This window comes from Anguilla rostrata, chromosome 16 (assembly GCF_018555375.3).
Source record: "Anguilla rostrata isolate EN2019 chromosome 16, ASM1855537v3, whole genome shotgun sequence".
Taxonomy (NCBI): domain Eukaryota; kingdom Metazoa; phylum Chordata; class Actinopteri; order Anguilliformes; family Anguillidae; genus Anguilla; species Anguilla rostrata.
In genome coordinates, this window is record NC_057948.1 from 29,943,932 (window position 1) to 29,968,332 (window position 24,401).

Consider the following 24,401-nt stretch of genomic DNA (forward strand, 5'->3'; position numbering starts at 1 on the left):
CGGGTTGGATTTAGGGACAACGACGCTGAAATGAGCTTTGGAGTTGAAGGACAAGGGCAGAGCTTTTAAAGGTTATTCTGGGATTGCATCCTCTGTGGCCCAACACTCAAATGCTTTCACGATGTCAGTCCCCTGAGTGTTATTGCCCATGGGGATTACTTATCGCCATCCCAAGAACCACCTGAAAACCTCTGAAGTATTACAGGGGGGGGTCCTGGCATATCTAAAGTAGACAGGGTCTCGGCAAGCAGTGCAAATTAATATAAATACAACTATTTGGAGTAGCAACAGCAGGTTGAGCCACAGGACTGCAGAACTGTGACAGCTTCAGCAAAGCACGCACAGAATACTGTTACACATATATCGATAATTACTATTGTGTTGCTTATCTACACGCTTGTGTGCTTGCACAACTGGTTGGAGAGGGCTGTCTTACCCAGCAACTATCTAGACGTCAGCTGCGTAAACGGGCATTACTTTATTGAAAAAGAAAAACACTTAATATTACGTATCACTCCGGATAAGGTTGTCCATTAGGAAAATAAAAAAACCTGCCATCCAGAAATAACAAATGAACAATATTAATTGGATAGAAGAAAATATGTTTTACAAAGTCCTGGTTTAACTTTTCCTTTTCTCATTTACAATATATACTACTCCAGTTCACTGAATTAAAAGTCAGGGCTATAAAAAGATATAAATCAAACATATTTATTTCTTTACATATGGCACAATATGTATACAGCGTTGTCTGTACATGCTACTTCACACAGAATGCAGTTTTCAGAAACAGCACAGGTGCAAAATAGAACACTAAACCTTAAAGGTTCTCTTCATTAATAAATACCACTGGCTTAAGCAGGACAGTAATACTCCATCATAACTGTCTGGCACAAGGGCGTGAATTTAATGTGTATGTCTTCAAGGAGACTCTGTGACATGGACAAAACTGTATTAAATGAGAAACAAAAAAAAAAAGGAGAAGATGGTCCAAAAAATAAATAAAACGAACGAGTCCGTATAAGATCTGCTTGTGTGTGCGGTACGTGAGGTTCAGCAGAGTCAACGCAGTGAGGTGGCTTCGGAGGGGAGAGAGCTCCCTCACAGGCGCCAGTCAGCATGCCCGGGTGCATTTGTTTAAGGTATGGGCTCTATCAATCCCATAATGCAGCGCGGGAGGGGTCAGAAGGTGCTCTGCAGGAGGCAGTGGCAGCCGCAGCCCGTGGGGCACACCTCCTGGGAGCGGAACCACTCCATCATGTGGCTGGTGTGGCCGCCGTGGCCGCAGCTGAGGCAGAAGTTGGAGGAGCCGCGCACGGCCACGTGGCAGATGGCGCACTGGAAGGTCAGCCGCTTGCAGACGGCGCACTGGGTCCCCCGCACCTCGCTGCGGCAGTGGCAGCAGTACACCCCGAACTCTGCGCACAGGGGGGAGAAAACCGCGCACAGGACGAGTCAGGCAACCCGGCCGCTAAAACAGGAAGTCGCCACGAGAGCCCAGGGACAGGCGTTCACCGAGACCAGAGGCGTTACTGTACTGCTCTTACAGGCCTCCTTCCTGAACTTTCAACTCACTGGGGGCAGAGGTGGGTAACCCGGCTTCAAAGAGTAAAAAGACTGACCATGTATTTGCTCCACCACCATGCACTAAACCAGCTGACTCTAATTAGCATAACTCTTCAGCATGATAGGAGACCTAATTATTGTAATCGGCTGGTTTAGTGCATGTTGGTGGAGCAAATACATGGTCAGTCTTTTTACTCTTTGAAGCCGGGTTTCCCACCTCTGACTGGGGGGTATAAAATACAACAACAACAGAAAAAACTCCTTTCAAGAAAGATGACACAGAATGCCAAGAAATGCTAAAATCCGCAGTGTTTCCAACACGTCCCCCCTCGTTCACTAATGACACAGCAAGCGACGTGTCTCACCGATGCCCTTGTGTGGCTCTGGAGGACAGGAGGCGAACTTGAGCACCTCGGCCCTCTTCTCCCGCAGGCCCCAGCGATGGAGGATCTCGCCGTAGCACTTCTTGAAGTCATCAAACTGCAAGACGTTCGCTGGGTCGAGGAGCCTGGAAGGAACACGATGAGAAACACCAGTGAGTCGAGGATGGGCTGTCGATGACGCCGTGCAATCTTGTCAGAAACAGTACAACGTTGCCTGTTTTGATCATCGTAAAACATTATTAAAGACTACTCACTTTCAGAAACTGTACAAAATGTATTTCCATTTAATGACATCCAAAGTTTTGAAAAGCAAACATGGCCTTTTACCTTTTATTCATGTCATGCTGGTCTTTTTCCCGCTCTCGTGGATCTGTGTACGCTTGATTTCCATAGCGATAATCATCTGGAGAGGACTCAGTCCAGGTAGTGAGTTCAGGGTCTCGGCCAACTGAAACAACGAGAGAAGACTCTTTACAGCAGCCAAGTCTACACAAGACGTTTCCATTTTGCGTATCCCTAACATTGAACCCGTGCTCCGCGTGGGTTCAATGTCTGGGATACACAAAATGCAAACTCATTGGGGAAATAGTAACAACCAATTCACAGGCCATACTAGCCAATGCTGATTCTAATACTTCCCTGTCTTACGTTATGGCAAAAACGTGAACTGCAACCAAATTCTACTTTCTCCACATTCATGGAAGAAGTAGAATTACATGAGCACAGACAGTTAACTGCAACAATTTTTATTTCTATAACAAAATATGTCACCTATTACCTCATTAACACATTTAAAATACTGTGGCAGGTTGAAATATTTTCTCCTTTAGTTCAGTATTACACCAATGACAAAGAAAAGCACTTCAAAACAGATTCTTCCTTTTATCAGCAATTCACACGTGAACATTACTGCAAATATTTAGACAGAGAGCCCTGTGCTGACCAATGTTCCAGGCGGCTGTGTTGGGCCCGGAGTCTGAGGTGCTGGAGCAGGAGCCAGATGTGACGGATCCAGAGGTGTAGCTGGGCTGAGAGGAGGGGTGACAGGGCGGGAGTAAGGTCAAAATCAGGCAGAGGGGAAATCGAAGGATAACTCCCTCCGGGCAACACACTCATGCTTTTTTAAACTGATATCAATAGACAGTGCAAGACAGCTACGTGAAATTAAAACACTAACGACAAAAAAAAAACAGACTGTCATTTTTTTCTTGTTCATGGACACACCAGATATATTGTTCACAAGATGTATAAAGTACGTAGATTTTATGTAATTTGACAACGAAGTGAATGCTTTTCTATTAAGCATAGAAAAGTATCCACTATACAAATAGTGGCCAGGATTTCATAAACATTAGCTCTTAACTTTGACTTAAATACCAGGACTACTTTGTTCGAGTACATCTGCAGAACTTGCCAAACTTATGGCAATGATAAATGCAAACACATTAAGTAACCGTGAGTCAAAGTTCAGGATAGATGTTTACTGAATAAAGGCCAAAGTCCTCTGAGATCTTCTTTACTTGATGTTGTTTATCTACTTACAGAGAGCCCAAGTAGAAGGGCAGCCATTCCTGGCTTCCTTGGGTTTCTACTGGCAAAGCCATGCTTACAGGACTGACAAGACGGTGAAAACCCACATTACAATATGGCTGTTTGGTTTGAAATTTCACACGGCTGAGGACCCCGAGGGAAGACCGGACCGCGAGCCAGGAGAGCTTACAAAGCGGGTGTGGTGCGGGGGGACGCCGGCGGTTCGGGGCGGGTGGTGTCCAAACAGAGAGTAGTAGTCCTGGGGGCAGCCCTGGGCCTCAAAAACACTGCACAGCATGGCCATGGTCTGGATGTCACTCATCTTGCTGTAGTGGTCCAATCTAGGGAAGAAGCAGGGTTCAGGACGCTGACGTGTGATCAATGTACAAAACAAACGCGCTCCTGTGCGGCCAGAGGGAGCAAGCGCTGCGCACTCACAGTGTCTCCAGCAGGTGGCGCCCAAAGGGGTGCCTGGCCCAGGGGGTGCCGGCATCCGGGTCCGAGTTTGGGCTCAGGTCACAGTCGGTGGCGGCTGAGGCCAGCGCCCAGACCTACGGAGAAGAACGTTCCAGCACATGAGGTAGAGCCACATTGTGTTGCAGTCACAGACAGCATGTGATGTCAGGTGGTCATAGTCACAGACAGCACGCGATGTCAGGCAGTCGCAGTCGCAGTCAGTACCTTGGCCAGGTCCCTGCGGCCCACAGTGAGAGCTGCGCTTGCGTTTCTCTGACACGTGTCCTGGATGTCGTTCACATTCAGACTGAAAACAGCAAAACAAAAGCACACGCGTCAGAAACGGCCTTCGCACGCCATACACACTTCACAGCAACGCTCATTTTTAAATCACAGCTTGTGTGATTAAAGTGGCTTCCTGCTCAATGTTGTGTGAAACACTGTGTGAAAACAGGAAAGCTGCAGATGAACTGCGAAGCACACACATGTACGTCTCCCCCAGGATTTTGTGGAGAGGCAGCAGGCAGGAGATCTCCTGGATGATGACTTTTCCCGCCAGCTTGATGGGTCGGTTAGCGGAGTCGGCCCCTTCCCGCTTGCTCTTCCACCGGCGCGATTTCTGACGAGCGCGGAGAGGGAAATAAAGAGTGACAACAGACGCGTCAGACTTCATTTCCTCTAACGCAGATGAGATTCGCAACTCTGATTTCACTGATAAAACTGACAGCTGGAGAAAGAAAAAAGTCATTTCCATACATATTTTCTTGTCTGTCAGAAGAGCACATCTAAGGCACTGGCTAAACGCCCGTATTGTCTTAGCCTCATCTCAATGAAACCCAGGAAAAAGGCATTTTGATCAGTCAGGGAAAGGCAGCGCAGCAGACATTAATGTGAGTGGAAGGGGATTAAGCCGGTCGCCGGAGGGACGGGAGAGGTGTGAACAGACGGTTACCCGTTACCGGGAGACAAGCACCTCCCCCGTGCCAGCGACCCGTTTAACGGGGACGATCAGAGGACAGGCGGCGGAGAGAGCGGCAGCCTGATCACACCGTGCGAGCGGTCTGTATGAAAGCCATCATGCAGCTCGTCCTCACTCAGTGAAAGGCTGCCCAGAACAGGCACGTCTGTGAGGCCAATCTGCTGAGACTGGTGGACGGCTTGCAACAATGGCAACATATTATGCGGTTTGTGTGTTTCTGCAATAAATATGGGCTCTTATGGAAATAGAGCACACTGCAGGACATTGTAACTATGAGAAATTTTGTGAAAACATGGTGAATATTTCACAGCAGTTTTTTTATTGCAAAGTTATTGCAATAATCGAGAGCGGAAAATTGTTTATTTGCCCATATATTGTGAAGTGTTGACATATCTTGATAATGTATTTTATTTCAAGGCATTTTCAGTCTGTCCCATTTACTTGTGCAATGGCAAAGAAAGCAAAAGAAAAGGAAAGAGGGAAAGAAAGCTTTGAGCAACGTGTGCATCCCCCTTTAGTGAAAAGCAGAAAGGGCAGCGAGGAGCTGGAGGCGCAGGTGAGATGGAGAGCAGGGTAAGCCCATAGCCTTGCACTGCCCTGCGGACAGGCAGCCCGGTCCAGTGGTGCGCGGGGGGGTGGGGGGGTCAGGTACAGGCGGACAGAGGCGACTGGGTACCGGGCAGTCCTGAATGGTCTGAACGGACCAGCGGCGGGGGCCAGACAGTGGATGCTTCTGATTGGGACAGAACAGCCCGCAGCAGGGGGTGGGTGGGTGGGTGGGTTTGGGGGGGGAGGAGGGGAGGAGGAGGCCCACACCCCAAACACAAGGAGAGAGCCGGTAAAAGAAAAAAAAAAAAAAAAAAGAAATCAAGCCACAAAGAGATGCACAGGGACGGCACATGGAGAAAAAAAAAAACACGCACAAAAGGGAAAAAGCAACAGAATTTAAAACACCAAGGGAGTAACTCAGACAGTTAAGCATTTTAAATGAAGCTACGACACAACAGTTTCAAAATGAACGATGAGATGCCGCCACAACTCTAAGACTCAAACTATGAACACCTCACAAAGTAAGAATACTCAGGGGTGCACAACTCCAGTCCTGGAGGGCCGATCTGCGTGCTGGTTTTTGTTCCAACCAATTACCATAGATATAGTTTTCCGACAGCTCTATAAACTATGCTGCTTCACTCCTGCACTTGAGCTCAGTAAAATCTCTAGGGTACACTTGCAGTCTGCGGCTGTAGCTGGTGCTCATACACATGTCAGATCAAGATATGGTTGGGCTGATTAAATAAATGCTGGCAAATGTTCACACACAACATCCTGAAATGGATTGGCCCTTGCTGTGCACCCCTGCTCTAACTGCATCTCAGGAACAAGGGATCTACAGAGGAATGGAGGAGGGGAAACGCAGCGATTCCCCCTCCCTCGCCGCCTCCCTACCCGCTCCTTGTAGTAGAAGGAGGAGATGGAGACTTGCTCCTTGTCGGTGCGGGTGGGGCTGCCGCTGTACAGCCGGAGAGTGCTCTGCGACTCGCTGCGCATCTTCATGGGGGTCATGACCCCGCTGTGGTAGGCGGACAGGGCCGACAGGGACCTGAGGGGACGCAGCAGGGGCCACATGTGAGGGCCCGTCATCACCAGCAGCAGCAGCAGCACGCGCAGCAGCCACACAAGCGTGTGTGCAGTTCACATGGCGGGAAACATTACATTACATTACAGCAGTGTTTCCCAACCCTGGTCCTGGGGACCCACTGCCCCGCATGTTTTAGATGTCCCCCTGCTCCAACACACCTGATTCAAACGACAGGGTCGTTATCAGGTGCTTGATGAAGACCCATTCATTTGAATCAGGTGTGTTGGAGCAGGGAAACACCTAAAACATGCAGGGCAGTGGGTCCCCAGGACCAGGGTTGGGAAACACTGCATTACAGGCATTTAGCAGGCGCTCTTATCCAGAGCGACTTATACAACTTTTTGCATAGCATTTACATTGAATCCATTTATACAGCTGGATATATACTGAAGCAATGCAGGTTAAGTACCGTGCTCAAGCGTACAATGGCAGTGTCCTACCCGGGAATCGAACCTTGGACCTTTAGGTTACACGCAAGGCCAGTTCCTTACCCATTACACTACACTGCCGCCCCACATGACCCCTGTGTCATGTGACAGATGGGACGTACCTGGGAGTGGGCTCGGTGGGGGACACGGAGCGGTGCATGGTGATGGGCCTGGTGAAGTACACCAGGCAACCTGCGGACCAAAACAGTCGTTCATCAGAAATTATGACCCCCCTCTTTGTGTCAGTCATAATGGTTTTATTGCTTTTAACTTGCATGCGTTAGAAGTTTTTGAGGTAGATTCAAGCCAAATTCATCCTTAACTGTGACAAAATAATTGAATACAAGTGTTCCTCTCACAAATGCAGTTTGGCGATAATTAAAATGCCAAACTGTCCGCAATGAAATACAGTGTTAAATACAAAAACGGCTGGGGGCATTTTTGTGGGTCTGAGCGCTACATTAAGCAGGGAGGTATCCAGAGCGTTTCACCGAACACAGAGCCAGGGAAGCGGTTGTGAGATTCACTGCATAAACAAAGATGTCCTGTGCAAATTAATTCCTGTTTTCACTGATTTATTTATTTATTTTTTAAATGCTTTGGGAAACCAGGCCCCAGGACTGAATGGCATCGATATGAACTGACCGGTCCCACAGAAGCGCGCCCCAGAGGTGCGTGGGAAGGGGATGTTGGCGTCCTGGTAGGAGCCGTAGGTGTTGGTGACACGCGGGAAGGGCTGCAGGGGCGGGGTCACCACGTACGGGTTGGCGGCAGCACTGTCGTCCTGAGTCTGTGGAACACGCACAGAGGGGGTGGGGACAGGGCTAGGTGAGAGCAGGGGCTGGCCAATCAAACTGTCTCTCTGTGAATGCGACTGGTAAAGGAGGCAAGCGTATGCACGGGTCACAGGAAGCGCATTTGCACAGGTGCGCTCGTGGGAAACAGTATATGATTACGGTAAGTGTACCGCAGGTAAGTGCGAACAGGACGTGTATATAAACTAGGAGTTAGTGAGGGTTCATTCATCAGCAATATGAGCCAAGTACAGCAAACGTGTGTAGCCATCGTCTGTGACAGGAATTGTGTGTGCAGGACGTGTATGTACAGGCAGTGCATGTGCAGGACGTGTGTGTATGGAACTTGTGTGTGTGCAGGACGTGCGTGTACAGGACATGTGTGTACAGGAAATGTGTGTGAAAGATGTGTGTGTGCACAGGACGTGTGTGTTGTGCAGGACATGTGTGTGCACAGGACGTGTGTGTGAAGGACATGTGTGTGCACAGGACGTGTGTGTTGTGCAGGACATGTGTGTGCACAGGACGTGTGTGTACAGCGTGAGGACACGCTCACCATGCAGGACTCCAGACAGGACACCAGCTGCCTCACGCACGGCTCCAGACAGTTCTGATTCCGCTTCACTTTCTGCAGAGACGTGTCCGTCAGGATCTGAAACACAGAAGCAGGCGTTTTTTTTTTTACACTTTGTCAATTGTCTACTTAGTTGGTAGATTTTCAAAGAAGCAAGTAATCAATAATAAATTGTTGCCAGACAGGTGCAACAGTCAGAGCATAGAAAGGTAAAATTCATTTGAGTGTGTATGACAAAGCATCTTAAGTGGATTGTATTTTTTGATCATACCGTGATGAAGGAGAGCCTTTACCTTCTGGATCTTGGTCTTCATGGATGACTGAATGGTCGTGGGGCTCACAAACTGAAAGGAGGGAGCAGCGTTGTTGGGGTACTGCGCTGGGAACTTCACCACCAGGCGGACCCGATTGGTGCCACAGTGTGCCGACACAAAGCAGCTCCGGTTTACAGCGTCCATCTGCACAGAGATTACCACAACCGGCCCACATACTGAATTAGCACCCAGCGCTAACATTACCACAACCGGCGCTAACATTACCACAACCGGCCCACACACTGAATTAGCACCCAGCGCTAACATTACCACAACCGGCACTAACATTACCACAACCTGCACGCACACTGAATTAGCACCCTGCGCTAACATTACCACAACTGGCCCACACACTGAATTAGCACCCAGCGCTAACATCACCACAACCGGCGCTAACATTACCACAACCGGCCCACACACTGAATTAGCACCCAGTGCTAACATTACCACAACTGGCCCACACACTGAATTAGCACCCAGTGCTAGCATCACCACAACCGGCCCGCACACTGAATTAGCACCCAGCGCTAACATTACCACAACCAGCCCACACACTGAATTAGCACCCAGCGCTAACATTACCTCAACCAGCATACACAGTGAATTAGAACCCAGCGCAGAGAGCATGTGGAGTTTCAGGGGTCATAGTTCACCTCCACGTTAACGTTGCGGATCTGCAGGTTGACCAATGAGAACTCCTGCTGCAGGGTCTGGGGGAGGCCAGGAGGCTCCTGTTTGCTGTTGGGGAGCAGGCCAGACTGGGCATCATCCTGCTGATCTGGGAATGACACACGTCACACAGGTCAACTCAGTACAGTGGAGCTCGCTGCATGTCTGTGCGCAGGGTACTTCACTAGGATTGGACACATATTTGGTTTAGCATTTTTTCTCTTCTCAGTGACTTCTCCGGGTCCCCACTCTTTTCAAGACATTATTTACCAGGACATTTTATGTGACTAATACCTTTAATATAGATTGTGACAACCGTGGGGGGGCTGTGGTTGCAGACTTTAACTTTTAATGTTGGACAAAAACATTTTTCAACACAAAAAATTGTTTTTCAGGATATTTTGCCAATTTTCTCATTGTCCAGGAATTTTCTATGCCGTGAAAAATTCCAAGATTTCCAGGATAATAATAATGATAATAATCATTTTTCAAAACCACAAGGTTAATATGGACAGCAGGTTGTTTCTATACTTTGGAAATTACAGTCCCTACAGGTAGGAGAGTACAGCATTCCAGGTCTAGTAAATAAAAAACCTAATTATTACCTCCTAGTGTTTGCGAACGAATAAAGTATATCATGTTGGTTATGTACTCTCCGTGTATCAGTAAACACCCTTTCACCTATACTGCACCACTACAGTCAGCTCATGACCTCCTGCTCCTCACCTTCTGGGTCCTCTGTAGAGAGGCTGGGGGCCAGTGGGGGTTCAGGGTCCTGGGACTGCAGCGTCTTCTCCGAATCTGGAGTCAGCGTCATCCCCTCGATCAGCTCCTCCACACCCTCCATGATGTCATTGGCACAAAGCTTCAGACACATCAACCGAACGATTACCACAGAGCAAGAGCACAGCGGACACTAAACCTGTGTCACACGACAACGCTCTTCCTCCAGACGTATTGTACGTATCTGCAGTTCACGAATAAAAACAGTCAGCTCAAGATGCGGCTCTATTGGACACCACGGAACTTGCCTTCTGGAGCTGTGGGTCCACACGCCATATTCTGAGCGTCTGGTCCCTGGACCAAGTGACCAGCTGGTAGTCCTTGGAGCCTTTTGGGACAGGATAACAGGATAAAGAGCAATAAAGAGCAACATAGCTAAAGACACCAGCACATGGCTTGCGGACACCCTGGACCACCGAGGACCCCTCTGAGGGCCCACAGAACGGCCTGAGCGGGCTGTCAGTGCCCCGGGGGGAACGGACTCACCCTCCTTCTGCCGGCGCCACTGGAACTCCAGCACCACGTCGTCGTGGCCCACGAAGGCGTGCACCGGGTTGTTGAGGTCCAGGGCGCTCCACAGGAGCAGGCTGTTCTCCCGCCGGAGCTGCGGCACCATCACCGTCACCAGGCCGTTGGAGAAGGGCTGGGGGGGGGGGGGGAGACCAGAGGAGCACTTGACTTGTGTACTCATATCAGCCCTGAATGTAGCAGGCCTGTGGGCTGTATGCACTCGTGGCCTGGTTTACAAGGACGCCCTTGATGAAGACTGTGTTTGACGCTCACAGGACGACTGGAGAAGGGCTGCGGGGGGGTAGGGGTCAGAGGAGCATGTGACTTGCGTACTCATATCAGCCCTGTATGTAGCATCAGGCCTGTGGGTTGTATGCACTCATAGGCTGGTTTACAGGGACGCCCTTGATGAAGACTGTGTTTGTTTGATGCTCACAGGACGGTTGGAGGCCACTCACTGTGTATCGTGCCTTCCACACCGGCACCTGGCAGGACAGGATGTTCAGGTATTTCCGTGGCTGTCTGTAGTCCCAGAACTGCACAGACGGACAGGCAATGCACAGTAGGAAAAAAATCATTAACAGTTTATCATACAGAAAAACACATATATAGACACACACATGCACACACACACACATTTAAATAACATCTGCTTCATATCCACATGCTTACCCTCACTGAGTTGTCCTGGCTGGAAGTGGCTAGGATATATTCGTTGTCCGGATGCCAGTCCAGGCCGTGTATTTTGGACAGGTGGGCAGCCACATATTCCACAGCTGTGTTGGGTTTCTGAGCACAGAGGGAAAACACCAACCAGTCAACCCACAGCATTCACTGGAGACAAGAGAAATGACAAACGCAAGCACGACCCTAACATATAGCTCCAGGTCTTTACTTTTGTGTTTGAATAAAAACATTCAGCCGTGATGAGACAGGCTAATGGCTGCAGACAGGCACACTGCTCTCGTGGCTAATGTAAGGGCACATCAGCTCTGTGGCTGAGTGGTAAGAGTTCACCAGGGCCTGTTCCAGCACCGGCCTCCTCCTCACCCGCTTGTCCCAGATGCGCACGTCTCCGTCGTGGCTGGAGGCCAGGCAGTACTGGTTCCGCTTGTTCCACTTCACCTGAGAGGCCCCCGCTTCACACGGAACCGCAGAGGAGCAGGACAACAGGACACGGGACGGGGGGAAATGAGAGAGGGATCAAGACCAAAGAAACCCAGACGGGAAAAGGAATGTGCGACAGAAAGTTTCAGTGTGCCCTGGAGAAATCACACTGAAAAACACACTACAACCTTATTCGCCAATAAAGAAATGCAGACACTCACCTACAGCAGACAGAGCAACAGTGGGCTTCCTTGTATCTCTGAAAAGACAAACTCAGTAAAGTGGCTTTCTGGCTTAAATCTTATCTGTTCTTATAGAAAGAAGTGAAATATATCATTTGGACATTATTAAAATATGTATATTTCATTATCAATTAAATATCATATTAATGAAGTATAAATAAAGCATACTAATGCTTTCCTCCCCTCTGTGTTATCCTGCTCCCATTGATTTTCTGGAGTCAAACACGCCTCCCATTTACCTGGTGTCCCAGATATAAATATAGGTGTCCACAGAGCTGGTGACAAGAAATTCTGGTTCAAACCAAGACCAGTCCAGGTCACTGTTTGAAAGAAAAGAAGAAGAAAAACATTTAAGGAAGATGACAGCTGCACTGAAATCATGTTTTAAAAGAATAAATAGTCAGGTGATTATCTCTTAAATAATCAACGCCTGATCATACCCACCCAGGTCATTACGTATGTTACCTGATGACACGTGTGTGCCCTTGCAGGGATGTGTGGATCTCCCCAGCCCCATCACACCACTTGTACAGGTCCACCCGCTGATTGCTCTACAGTAGCAACAACTCAGTTTCAGACTACATCCAGACACATTATTGGATCAGAAATGACAGATGCTGCCAGTTGCCTTCCATGGGTGGCTTTCGAAACTATGACATTCAGGAAAGATCTGCAAACAACATTTTTAATTAACATGCATCTAACGGATTCAAACGTTTTTGGTCAAAAATGAACTTAGAGAAAATGATTGCACATGATTGTCATTTCCCGTTTCTGTACTGCGCTAAATTGGAATCTCCTTGTTGTCACTTGCCCCAACACCTTTGTTACAGCCTCAGATTATCACTTGATTTTTGATTGACCGTTTCCATAGAGACTCACAGAAGCAGCGAAGAGGTAGGCCCCGGATTCGTGTGGGTTCCACTGCACCGTCCCCACGTCCCACTTGCTCTGGCGACTTATTTTCCGCGGGGCCTCCGAAGGGGTTTCAAGATTGACCACGTACAGGAAGCGCCTCCTAGAACACATGCGAGTGACCTCCGCACATTAACACTCTAAGCGAATGGGTGGGTCCAGCGCATTATTAAATACAATACATCTTAAGAAAATATAGTTTAATGACTTAAGATATATTACAATTGTTTTTAAACCTGACCTATGGTCACTAAAATAAATGTCTTTATCGCCTTTAGTACCGGCTAATGCGATACCAAGAGCTTCTTCAAGTCCAATCACCGAAAGTCAAAAACTTCAAAGCATATTAATTTAGATGGTCATATTAAAGCTAAATACGGCACGCTGCTTCTGTGGCATGCAGACAGCATTTGTACAGGCTAGTGTTGAATTTCTGAGCTTACCCAGATAGCACAGCATGGCGGCCCAGGCAGTCCACTGACATAGCGGTGGCCTGCAATGACAGTTCGCGCAAAACAGCAGATGTAATCAACATTAGTGTAAACTATTTCAATGCAGAAAGTTTCCAAAAAGTGTCTATACCCAGGTGCTTAATTGCATTCTCTGTTCATTTCACTGACTGCTCTTAACTCCCAATATTTTAAAACAAATAAACTCAAAATAATCTTTTTTTTAAACAAGTGATTAAATTAACTCACCACTTCATCGATGTTCAGTAATAACAGTGACTATTTAATTACAGCAGCACATCTCGTGAAATACGAAAACTTCCCATGTAAACTCAAGCCGTCTTTTTTAAGTCTGGAAATTGTTAGCTCAATAAAATAGGGTACTCACGTGTGGAAAAAGAGATATACTGAAATATGGTATAGTTGAAGTAGGCAATTCTTAATGTTTACATAATAAAATTCAATAACGCTTTTAAGTATTCAACTTTTCACATGTGAACCATGACAGTACTGTGGGTACTGGTGTAGGAGTGAATGAAAAAAATCTGGCTTTTCGGTTCAATAAATTAAAAGTTCAATACAAAACCACACTGTAACGTAGCAAATGCTAGACAGCTATAGCTAACTAACCTTGTAAACCAAGTTCTGTAAAAGCACGAGGTCATAACATTTCTTGCAAAGAACTCATCGGTGCATGAACCAATGTACCCAAATAGTCAGAATTTCATAAACACTCTGAGTCTGTTTCCCCCACTCACCCACCAGTACCTGAGAATCTCTGAACTCCACCACAACATTCTCACTGCTCCAGCGGGCCGCCATCTTTCGTCCACTGTAACAACAACAATGTTGTGACGTCACTCGGAAGCGCAAACCTTAAACACATAAACTAACGTATCGCCCGCAGTGTCATCATGTCACAATTAATATATTAAACGAATTGATACATCCAACTAGCAACAACAATAGTGTGACGTTGGGACCTGATTTAAATACTGAGCTTTATTAACTTGAATAGATTGAATAACTGAATACGACAAGTAGCCAATGAGAGATCCACAATTTAGTGCAACACTTCACCACCAGAGGGACCCTTTCCAATTTTACACGTAAGTTATATGAGCTATTTCCTAGCTAGCTTTATAAAAATTACTGCTTATCTTGTGTTGCATTCTATTTCAGTTTTATTTAATGCATATGCAACCAAAAATATGAATGTGTAAAATTATAAAGACGACAGGCTTCCAGGGAAAACAAAAGTGTTGTTGCTGATGCATTCCGAAGACAGACTGCAGAGTGACCGGCTGATTTACGTGTCTCTGATTGGGTAGCTTCTGTTCAAGATGGCTGCTACCATGGTGGAACATGTTGTTGCTGATGCTGGAGCTTTCTTGAAAAAAGCACCATTGCAGGTGAGATTCCGTGGCACAAATTCTATTGAATTAACAGGTACAGACAGTTGCTGACACACCAGACATATTTGTTATAGCTATCTGTGTCAACTGCGCAATGTTGTTTGTCAATGCGTAGCTTACTGTTAGCTACGTAGCAAAGTGCCATGCCGCTACTGGATGATAGTGCATCTGCTAACCACACTGTAACATTATTAAATAAATCGGGTTTTCGACCTTTTCATTTGTCTTAATTCATATAGCTTATTAACTGACTTAATGTATGTTGCCAGGTAACTGCTAACTCGTAACGTCAGCCGAGTAGGGAATTGACGTATTGGCTGTCGGATGTCAGACACTGGTACCTCGTTAGGTGTCAGCAGTTCACCCGCCTCATGTTGGCAGTTATTACTGTATAAATGACGTTGCAATTGATATACATTTTTGCGTTTTCTATTTTAGGATATTGGGAAGAACATCTACACCCTAAAGGAGGTTGTCGAAGAAATCCGGGACAAACAGACGAGGAGGAGCCTAGCCTTTCTTCCGTATAAACTTAATTTTAAGGAGCCCTTTCCAGAATATATACGATTGGGTGGGTGATTTTCTGGAAAATATGTTTTCACTATTCAAATCTAATAAAATGCGGTTTTGTTAGAATAACACACGGGAACCTTTGTGTTTCGCAGTACAAATGAATTAGATTGAAGGAGCTATTCTACTATGGTAAGCGTCTAATGTTTTGTTACTTTATTTTTATAATTATTTTCCAGTGACCGAGTTTTCCAAGAAGACAGGAGACTACCCCAGTCTCTCTGCTACAGATATCAAGGTCTTGGCTTTAACATATCAACTGGAAGCAGAAACTGTGGGGGATGCTCACTTGAAGAAAGAGCCTGAGGTTAAAGTAAGGACACATCAAGTTAACTGTGTAAATGCATTATACTTACATGTTAAATGAAGTGTACAGTTGTTAAACATGCTTTTTTTTGACACCAGGTTAATGTGTGTAGCACACTGCGCCACCCTGAAGCCCCGGTGGACATTGCTGGCTTTCATCTGCCCTCAAAGGTAAGACTAACTGTTTACAGACCGGTACACTTTTATTCAAATTTGCCAAAAATCATATTTCTTAAATGGTTGGAGAATTTTTTTTGAGAACGCTTTCATCCTGGAAAGCCCTCAAATATATCCATTGGGGAAGAAAATACAGCCAACACACTATCCTAATGTTATTTTGTATACTTTTCAGGGTACATGTTTGTTCTTTGTCGTTTAAAATTAATTAAATTCATGACCGAATGACTGGTATTTGCTGTCAAGTACACCAGACTATGTCTGCAAAATTTGTTTAGGTAATGTCTCAAAAATCTGACCTAGTTTCATCCTCAAAGTTGCCCAATCATGCTGGAATTTGAATACTGCTGTAGAAAAACATTCCAAATCGTACAATGAAAATTGATTTGAATGGGAACCTTGGCTTTTTATTAATGGGAGAAATGTGTTAAAGCATTTGTTTGATGTCATACACGTGCCTATTCTTTTATGGAAATATTTTCTCAAGTCACAATGACGGTCAGTTGTGCTCCTTAGAAGGGTAAAGCACCATCTCATACTCGGTGTCTAACGTTTACCGTGCAAATAATCTCACCAAAAGCATTCTTGAACTATCCATCCCAAATACAGAAGCCTTTGGAGAAGCCAGGGTCAGAGTGCCAGAGCCCCGCTCCCTCCCAGAGCTCCTCAGCTTCAGAAGGCGCAGAGTTCGACGGCTTCCTCTTCTGGAGAAACCCTCTGCCCAACATTGAGGCCGACCTGCTGGAACTCCTGGTGAGACAAACACTGGTGATGGTGATGAGCGGAGCCTTGCTCCTTCCGGCTCTGTAACGAGGCGAAGCACCACGGCCTAAAAGCACCGCGGCCTGGGTGAGAAATAAACGGCGGCGTTTCTATTTACCCACAGGGCGCCGAGACGGTCTCAACGGCAGACAGCCCTGGCCCCGCGGCTGAGAACCCACAGGCAGCGGCCGTCTCTCCTGGGGGGCAGGGCGGGGACTCCTCTGAGGGTGGCGGTGGCTCGGAGGGAGAGAGTGAAGACGAGGAGGACGAGGAGGAAGAGGGTGACGATGGTGGAGGCTGGATTACACCCAGTAACATCAAACAGGTCCAGCTTGATGTGGGAAACTGGGAGTCTCCTGCAGATGTTAAAGTGGGCTGCATGACCACAGATTTTGCTATGCAGGTAAGAATGAATCCAGCGCAATGACGACGGCATATACAGAGTAAACCTGCACTGTAACACATTGGTTCTGTTAATCCCGTTTACTTCAACTGTCATTCTTCAGCGATTCACTGAGGACTATATTACTCACCTACCGGATTACCTAAACGATTGGCTCAAATTCAGATCTCACATTTTCCTTGAACAATCTTCTTTTTTGGCAGAACGTTCTCATTCAGATTGGCCTCCATGTCCTCTCAGTGAATGGAATGCTGATCAAGCACAGCAGGAACTACATTCTGCGCTGCCACGCCTGTTTCAAGTAAGTATCCCTGGAGTAACAATGCGAAGACCATGGAGACTCCTCAAAACACTGCTTTGAATTATAAAATAATAAAGAATGGCCTGTATTCAATCAACATTTGGATACACTTTCTCCACAAACTGTTTGGTCAGTGATTTTTTAATGATTGCTGGACTTACCGAACTGTGAAGAACAGCAATTCTTGCCTATATTAATCAGGGCTGAGGGCAAATGTTGATTGAATCGCAGTCAGTACATTACATCACGATCAAGCCGTGAGCTGAGTTTCCACCCCTTCATTTTAGGACCACAACAAACATGAACAAAGTGTTTTGCCCTCACTGTGGGAACAAGACACTGAAGAAGATCGCCGTGACGTTAAAAGAGGATGGTAGCCTGCAAATGCATTTCTCCAAGAACCCCAAAGTGCTGAATCCCAAAGGACTGAGGGTACGTGAGGAACACGGGCTTTTTAAAATAACTCCGTTACTGACCAGCAGGTATTTTAAAAAGAGAATACCTTTTGAACAATTCAAAATGGTTCAATAGGTATAGTAGGAAAATGGTGAGCACTGTTGGGCTAAATGGCCTGTTCTCGTCCTCCTGTTATGTTAAAAGAACAGTTTGATTAAAAACCTGCAACTCAATGCCAAGAACTGTTTTTGTCCACATCACTAAAGTACTTCACAGAATGGCTTTTTGGATTTGGCTGGTTAAATTCTGTAGTTGCAGTAGCGGTTGTGAAACGTGGAATATTTCACCCGTTTTGCTGTTCCTCCGTCCGCAGCACTCCTTGCCCATGCCGCAGGGGGGCAAGCATGCCAGCAACCCCCAGCTGGTGGAGGACCAGCACTTCCCCCAGCAGCGGCTGTCGCGCAAGGCCCGGCAGAAGACGGACGTCTTCAACCCCGACTACGTGGCCGGGGGGTCGCCCTTCGCGGAGAACGACATCTACAGCAGGGCGGCCGGCTTGCAGCTGCGCGACGCCCAGGCCGGAGGGGGCAGACGCCGCGCTAACCCCAACGCCGCCCGCAAGAAGTTTGTGAAGAAGAAGTAACCCGCGTGTGTCCCGCTGCATTTAGACTGAACACGTCTGCCTCGTGCGTGCGCACTACACAGATACAGAGGTCACAAGGCAAACACTTTCTCACGCAAACGAAACCAGCCCCAGTAAGACTAATCAACGTATGCCTAAACCGATGAGATATTTTTGGCATGTCTAAGTGAACGCATAATACTGGTGTAAACAATATTTAAAATGTCATTAAATGCCATGTTCAAATTGCAAGTGTAACTCTTACAACATGCCATTGCACAATCTGTAAAGCTGTTGTTGCCCTTTTGGGGAAAAAAAGCTAACTTTTGATACCCCACATTAAAATTTCTAACTGACATCTTTTGTTGGAGCTGTAATTCATTTTAGATACCTGGTTGTTTATCTGTGTTCAGTGAAACGGAAGTAATGCTGACATACAATTCAATCATATTGATGCAAGCTGAATCGATAATTAATGTCAACATGCAGAAGGCGTACTTCAGAAAGATGAGAACACCCTTTATTGGTTAAATAAGCCCAGACACATCCATATTTACAGTTACATATACAATGACCCCTACACTTCTATGGCCCAGCATTTCTGTGAGAAGGGACAGGGAATGTGCACAGATTATCATTTTGAGAATGGGGAATATCATCTTGGAAATGGAAACTGATTAAACACACATGATCAGCCTGAACACAAAATTATTTAAAGTACTAAAGGTTTCACAGGTACAGAGGACTCTTTCCTACAGTACCTGGTTCTCCTTAAGTGCACTTGGCTAGTATGAAAAGTTTACCAGACAAAATCTTCAAGGCCAAAACGTTTTTGGCAGGAAACGGAGAGCAGTGAAGCTTGAATTAAATAGTTTTTTTTCTTTTAAGTACTGAGAAACACCATTAACTTCCATCCCCAGTGTGTGGGGATTCCTCCAGATCCAGATCCAGATCCAGATCCAGATCCTCCCCCGTGTCCTCTGGTGGGGGTGCGGTTTCTACCTCTGTCGCTGTGTCCGTTTGGGGTTCAGATGGTGGGGGCGGCTCTGGTGCCTCCTCTCTTGGTGCGGGCTCAGGCTCGGGTGCGGGCTCAGGCTCGGGTCCAGCCAGGTGGTCGTCGTCCTCCATCATGCTGATGAGCTGGGCGCTGAGCTCTTCCTCGGAGGGTGGCATCTCCCTCTTGGGTACAACGAAGTCCAGCGGCTCCAGCACCGCGTTCACATCAATGCAGCCCAGGCTGCCATACTTATGCACCTGTGTCGGAGGAATACCTGCACAACAAAGAAGAGCGACTCATCATCGAGCCGTCATATATGCTGAAGACCTAGCAAGATGTAAAAACTTTTTTTTTTTTTTTAATTCAACATTGTAAACTGTACCAGGCAAAGCATACTAAACGCCAGGTTAACAGCCACAGCAGGAGAGTTGCAGTATCCAAAATGAACGCAAGCAGAGCGTTTTGCGAGAATGACACTCACCCAGTATGATCGCAAGCTGAGCAGGAGGAAACAGGACCTGCAGGCAGCGGTTGAGGAACGGCACCATGTCCTCTGCAAAGGCGCAGCTGAACTGCACGAAAAGCTCCTGCTCCCTGGTGCTAAAGGCGGTCTCTTCAGCTCTGTGGAACGCTAGGATCAGCTTAGTCACCTACGGGCACAACAGGAAATGCGTCACCTCCAACGTCACATGCCACTACACGGTCCCGTAACATTACAGCACGGCCACGTCTCAAACTCAGACTCTTAATCTCTTAACAACAGTGTGAGCGACCACCCCCGGTACCTTCATGAGGGCATCTTCCAGGCACTTGGCCACGTCCTGGGCCAGGGCAATTGGGCAGCAGAGCCGCAGGTCATTGAAGGCGGTCAGAATGTTGTTGAGGAAACAGGCTAGCGGCGGAAAGTCCAGGAGAGACATGGGGGGCTGCAGAGAGCCGGGCTGCGTGCTGGGAGCCACAGGGGGGAGGGCGCCGCCCAGCATGGTGGGCAGGGAGATGAGCGTGAACATGTTCATGTCCTCCTGGAACTTGTCCACGGCCTCCTGCACGGCCGAGCGGAACGTAGCCATGGCAACCCGCTGGAACATGGGGGCCAGCTGCCCGCGGAAGTCCGCGCCCACCCGGCTGAAGGACAGGCCGAAGTACATGCACTGGCCGAGGAGGGAGTCCAAGCGGCCGCCCACCCCGCGCTGCAGGTCCCTGTCCAGGGTCTCCAGGAACTCGGCCACCTTCTGCACCACCCAGCCGTGGAAGATGGCGCTCTCGTTCACGGCCTGCGCCCCGGAGGGCAGCAGCGGGTCCTCGTCCGAGAAGATGGCCCGGTACTGGGTGATGATGTCGAACAGGTGGACGCGGCAGGCCTCTATGGTCTTGGTGATGTGCAGGTAGGGGTCGTCCTCCGGGATGGCCGCCAGGATGGAGCGCAGCCAGCTGCCCCGCGCCTGCAGGAACTTCACCCGCAGCTCCGCCTCGGTGAACACGTCCATCCGCCGCAGGTAGCCAATCACGCGAAGGCACACCGGCAGCTGAGCGTTGCTGCGCAGCTGCTGCAGCAGCTGGTTCAGCATGAGCTGGGCAGACTGACGAACTTCATGTATGATGCCCTGTGGGATCGAGACAGTGGGATTACTTTAAAGAATTGTGTATCATTCCATTCCTCTTCAGAAAGATTTTTGGATTACCCGTATAACTGAAGCAAATGGCAGAACAAGCAATTGAAGATTAGACCACCAATGCATACATTTCCAACATCTTTATACAGACCAAGTTAGAAATGTTTAACATTAAATAACTACCCAGCTACAGTAAACTTCATGTTTCATTATTATTTCTCAGCTTGCTCTTGCGTGAGGCAACAGTGTACCTGAATGACCGGTATGGAGGAATGCTTCTTCTCCAGCCTCTTGACGTAAGCTGCCAACTCCAGCGCCTCCTCGTAGTAGCCGTTGCGGACGCAGGTGTCCATGAGTTGTGGTATTTCAAGGATCTCCAGAATCTCCGTGTGGCGATTCAGGGTCAAGCTGTTCATACGCCGACTAACCCCAATGTCCTCCGCCTCCTTCACAAAACCCCTGCAAGGGCCGAACAGCACAATTGATAAACGCTATACAACCAGCACGAACAAGACAAAGTATCATATGTAATTATGGTCATGACTGTCTTAAATGAATGTCTCGTTCATTTCCAACTGCTCATTGACTTGCAGTACATCTCAAGTTAGCTGTATGCATAACTGATGAGTTCCAAGATTCCAACTAAATTCGTCTAAAATGACTGGACGAACCTGCATTTTTCCCCGAAGCTAGGCAACTTGTCAAGCAGTTTGGATACACTGCTCTCCACACGGCCGAAATCCCGATATATCTCCTTTGTGCAGTCAGCTGTGCGTATGAAGGTTTTGTAGTTTGAGAAGGCCAACTCCCGAGTCTGTTGTTGAATCTGTCCGCGCTCCTCCGCTAATTTCTCTGGCTCCCGATTCAGCTTCTCCACCCCAAAGGAGCTAAGTTCTGCCAAATATGCTGCAAAGTCTGGATTGTCTCTCCAGTTGTCTGGAAAGCTATCTTTGAATATAGAAGCAAGAATGCTCTCATCTTCCACGTCTACAGCGGCCATCTTGCTGATAATATGCTCCCGCTGACGTCACGGGAAATAGGAAGTGGATTGAGAGGGCTGTCACCAAAGATGTAAGTGAAATTAATGCGATGCACAAGTCGTTGGATTTTCTGTCAGTGCGAACAACATAATGCAGATGAAATACTATTCTGGTTTTAATGAGAGTTGGTGAGATTTTGTCCAAACAAGCCATTTTGCTCACAAAGTAAATGAGTCATTTTTTGGAATAGTTCATTGGTAATATCTCCGCAGTCACGAAAATAGAATTATAGGAAAAATTGGAATCGTAACTGCACATTTTTATTGGAAAACAGTTTGTATGACGCCACATACGTTAAGCACATTTTGAATATTTCCGAAACTTGGTCGGAAAATCACCTTATAAGCATTTGTTCATGTTATCACATTTTCTTACAAGACCGACTAGCTTGCTTTCAAACAAGCTCTTGCCATTATTTCGCTTAATGGTCGCATTCTGCTTACAACTTGAATTTGCTTACACTGTCCCCTTCTCCATTGACTTCCATTATAACTTGGGCATCTTGGACTGTGCCATCCGCTATCTTTGTCCCCCGACCCGTCCAGTTCAAAGAGCATGAACAGAACTTCCGCTTCCTGAATAAGCAAAACACGTGCAGTGGTCGATATCTGTGTGGAGTGCCTGCGGACCATTTCTGAATCGCTAAGCCTTATAATTAATAATAATTTTACCTCCACAATGCGGCCGTTAACAGAAGACGAAACAAAGACCATGTTCGAGAAACTCTCAAAGTAGTAAGTAGCGATGGCATGTGTGTTCAAATTGCATTTGGCTAGATGTGATTGTAAACTTGCTCCCATATTTTCTGATTTCCATGGTCCTGGTTTCGAAAGGCACTTTAATCTAATACAGAAGAGCTTAAATTACTCTTTAATCAAAAGCTTCATTGCTATGGTACTTTGCATTCACAGTATTGGAGAGAACATAAAGCTTTTGGTGGATCGCCCAGATGGAACATACTGCTTCAGACTTCACAACGACCGTGTGTATTACATCAGGTAGGATCTTTACTTAAAAAGTAGATCGCTAATCTAAGCAAGTGTGTAATTTTAAAAAGATAGGCAGTTGACCTGGCTTTTAAGGTCTATCAGTTTCAGTTTTCAAGATAACCTGATATCATTTTTATAACATTCAAATTGTAGCTTTTTTCAGAACAGTGCATGCTTTGCTTAACGAACGAGATTTGAGTTTTCTCCCATTTTGATTCCTCAGTGAGAAAATTCTGAAGTTGGCCACCAATATTTCTCGGGAGAAGTTGGTCTCTGTGGGTACATGCTTTGGAAAATTCACCAAAACCCAGAAATTCCGCCTGCACATCACAGCATTGGACTTCCTAGCTCCTTACGCAAAGGTTAATGTGCTGTATTAATCACTGTTTTAAGGTGTGCGTCGCTGTGCCGTCGCAGGTCATACGTGTTTAGTACGCATTTCGAATTCGCAACATTCAGAATGCACATCTACAATTTCTGGGCAGGAAATGACGATTGGCCTCGTTTTGAACGTCGTATTGATTTCAGTTCAAGGTGTGGGTGAAGCCCGGAGCGGAGCAGTCGTTTCTTTATGGGAACCATGTTCTGAAGTCGGGCCTGGGCAGAATCACGGAGAACACGGCACAGTACCAGGGCGTTGTGGTGTACTCTATGGCAGATGTACCGCTGGTAAGGGCCTCTTCGTCCAACACTGCAGCTGCAAACAGCCTAACTGAATACATGTGTTCGTCGGTCTCGCTATTCCTTTCTGTGTGTGAATGGCATTAAAAAGTACACTATATGACCAAAAGTGTATTGTATGCCGTGGAGTGTTCCGTTGTAGACCTCATGGGCTGTAAAATAGCTAGACATGCTTTTGTCCATTGAGCATCTCCCTGTGTAGTTTTATGTATGTGACGTGTGCATTCTCTAATCGGCTCCCCTCTACCTTCAGGGCTTTGGAGTGGCTGCAAAGTCCACACAGGAGTGTCGGCGAGTGGACCCCATGTCCATCGTGGTCTTCCACCAGGCCGATATTGGGGAGTACATCAGGAGCGAGGATACTCTCACATAAAACAAATTCTCATCACTCAAGACTGTACCGGCAACGGGCCCCTGGGGAGCACCAGTACTGATCCTTCCTACTTGCCCTGCTGACCAGTGAACACAGACTGTTTGGAAGCTCTGCATCAGCAAGCAGCCCTGAACCGGCAGGACAAGACTGCTGACAGCCTGCAGTGTCCGCATCGCTCTCCTGGCACGCTGATGCAGAGCGGGGCTCGTGACACGCTGTATATCACAGCAGGGATCTTCCCCTGAGATTAAATAAATGTTTTATGAGATCTTTATTTTCCACTGTTGAAAATAGACTGAAACAGTACTCTTTTCCTTGGTCAACATGGTTTAGTGATGTTCTCATTCTAACAAACAGAGTAAGCAGTTGACAAATTAAAAATTTTAAAAGAAAGTTTAGAAGAATTCAGGTTCAATTT

The 24,401-nt window shown here is 47.1% G+C and overlaps 4 protein-coding genes across 7 annotated transcripts; 2 read left to right on the plus strand and 2 right to left on the minus strand.

Moving 5' to 3' along the window:
- Positions 1-697: 697 nt before the first annotated feature.
- wdr59 (WD repeat domain 59) lies at positions 698-14,313 on the minus strand. 3 transcript variants are annotated; one of them, XM_064312024.1, is made up of 27 exons: positions 14,107-14,313; positions 13,333-13,382; positions 12,857-12,992; positions 12,440-12,525; positions 12,214-12,294; positions 11,954-11,991; positions 11,676-11,764; positions 11,298-11,414; positions 11,084-11,161; positions 10,602-10,758; positions 10,364-10,443; positions 10,059-10,197; positions 9,317-9,441; positions 8,643-8,807; positions 8,332-8,427; positions 7,627-7,771; positions 7,104-7,173; positions 6,361-6,514; positions 5,591-5,647; positions 4,421-4,554; positions 4,161-4,242; positions 3,918-4,030; positions 3,670-3,820; positions 2,893-2,977; positions 2,277-2,397; positions 1,932-2,074; positions 698-1,418 (listed from the first exon to the last, which is right to left on the minus strand). In XM_064312024.1, exons 1-27 carry the CDS (start codon positions 14,158-14,160, stop codon positions 1,183-1,185), a joined length of 2,982 nt encoding a protein of 993 aa, XP_064168094.1. In that variant the 5' UTR covers positions 14,161-14,313; the 3' UTR covers positions 698-1,182. The 3 variants fall into 3 exon arrangements, with proteins under 3 accessions (XP_064168094.1, XP_064168096.1, XP_064168095.1); XM_064312026.1 differs by lacking the exon at positions 14,107-14,313 and adding an exon at positions 13,969-14,054; XM_064312025.1 differs by lacking the exon at positions 5,591-5,647.
- Positions 14,314-14,404: 91 nt separating this feature from the next.
- On the plus strand, positions 14,405-18,648 carry nob1 (NIN1 (RPN12) binding protein 1 homolog). 2 transcript variants are annotated; one of them, XM_064312030.1, is made up of 10 exons: positions 14,405-14,447; positions 14,670-14,750; positions 15,192-15,324; positions 15,503-15,636; positions 15,729-15,800; positions 16,416-16,559; positions 16,693-16,971; positions 17,175-17,272; positions 17,560-17,704; positions 18,042-18,648. In XM_064312030.1, exons 2-10 carry the CDS (start codon positions 14,682-14,684, stop codon positions 18,309-18,311), a joined length of 1,344 nt encoding a protein of 447 aa, XP_064168100.1. In that variant the 5' UTR covers positions 14,405-14,447; positions 14,670-14,681; the 3' UTR covers positions 18,312-18,648. The 2 variants fall into 2 exon arrangements, with proteins under 2 accessions (XP_064168100.1, XP_064168101.1); XM_064312031.1 differs by lacking the exon at positions 14,405-14,447 and having other exon boundaries at positions 14,475-14,750; positions 16,428-16,559.
- A 140-nt stretch (positions 18,649-18,788) lies between these two features.
- cog8 (component of oligomeric golgi complex 8) lies at positions 18,789-21,948 on the minus strand. Its single transcript, XM_064312027.1, has 5 exons — positions 21,572-21,948; positions 21,152-21,359; positions 20,073-20,891; positions 19,769-19,937; positions 18,789-19,561 (listed from the first exon to the last, which is right to left on the minus strand). Exons 1-5 carry the CDS (start codon positions 21,898-21,900, stop codon positions 19,194-19,196), a joined length of 1,893 nt encoding a protein of 630 aa, XP_064168097.1. The 5' UTR covers positions 21,901-21,948; the 3' UTR covers positions 18,789-19,193.
- A 400-nt stretch (positions 21,949-22,348) lies between these two features.
- nip7 (NIP7 nucleolar pre-rRNA processing protein) lies at positions 22,349-24,251 on the plus strand. Its single transcript, XM_064312037.1, has 5 exons — positions 22,349-22,674; positions 22,852-22,938; positions 23,153-23,291; positions 23,458-23,598; positions 23,864-24,251. The coding sequence occupies exons 1-5, from the start codon at positions 22,619-22,621 to the stop codon at positions 23,981-23,983; spliced, it is 543 nt and encodes a 180-aa protein (XP_064168107.1). The 5' UTR covers positions 22,349-22,618; the 3' UTR covers positions 23,984-24,251.
- Positions 24,252-24,401: the final 150 nt, after the last annotated feature.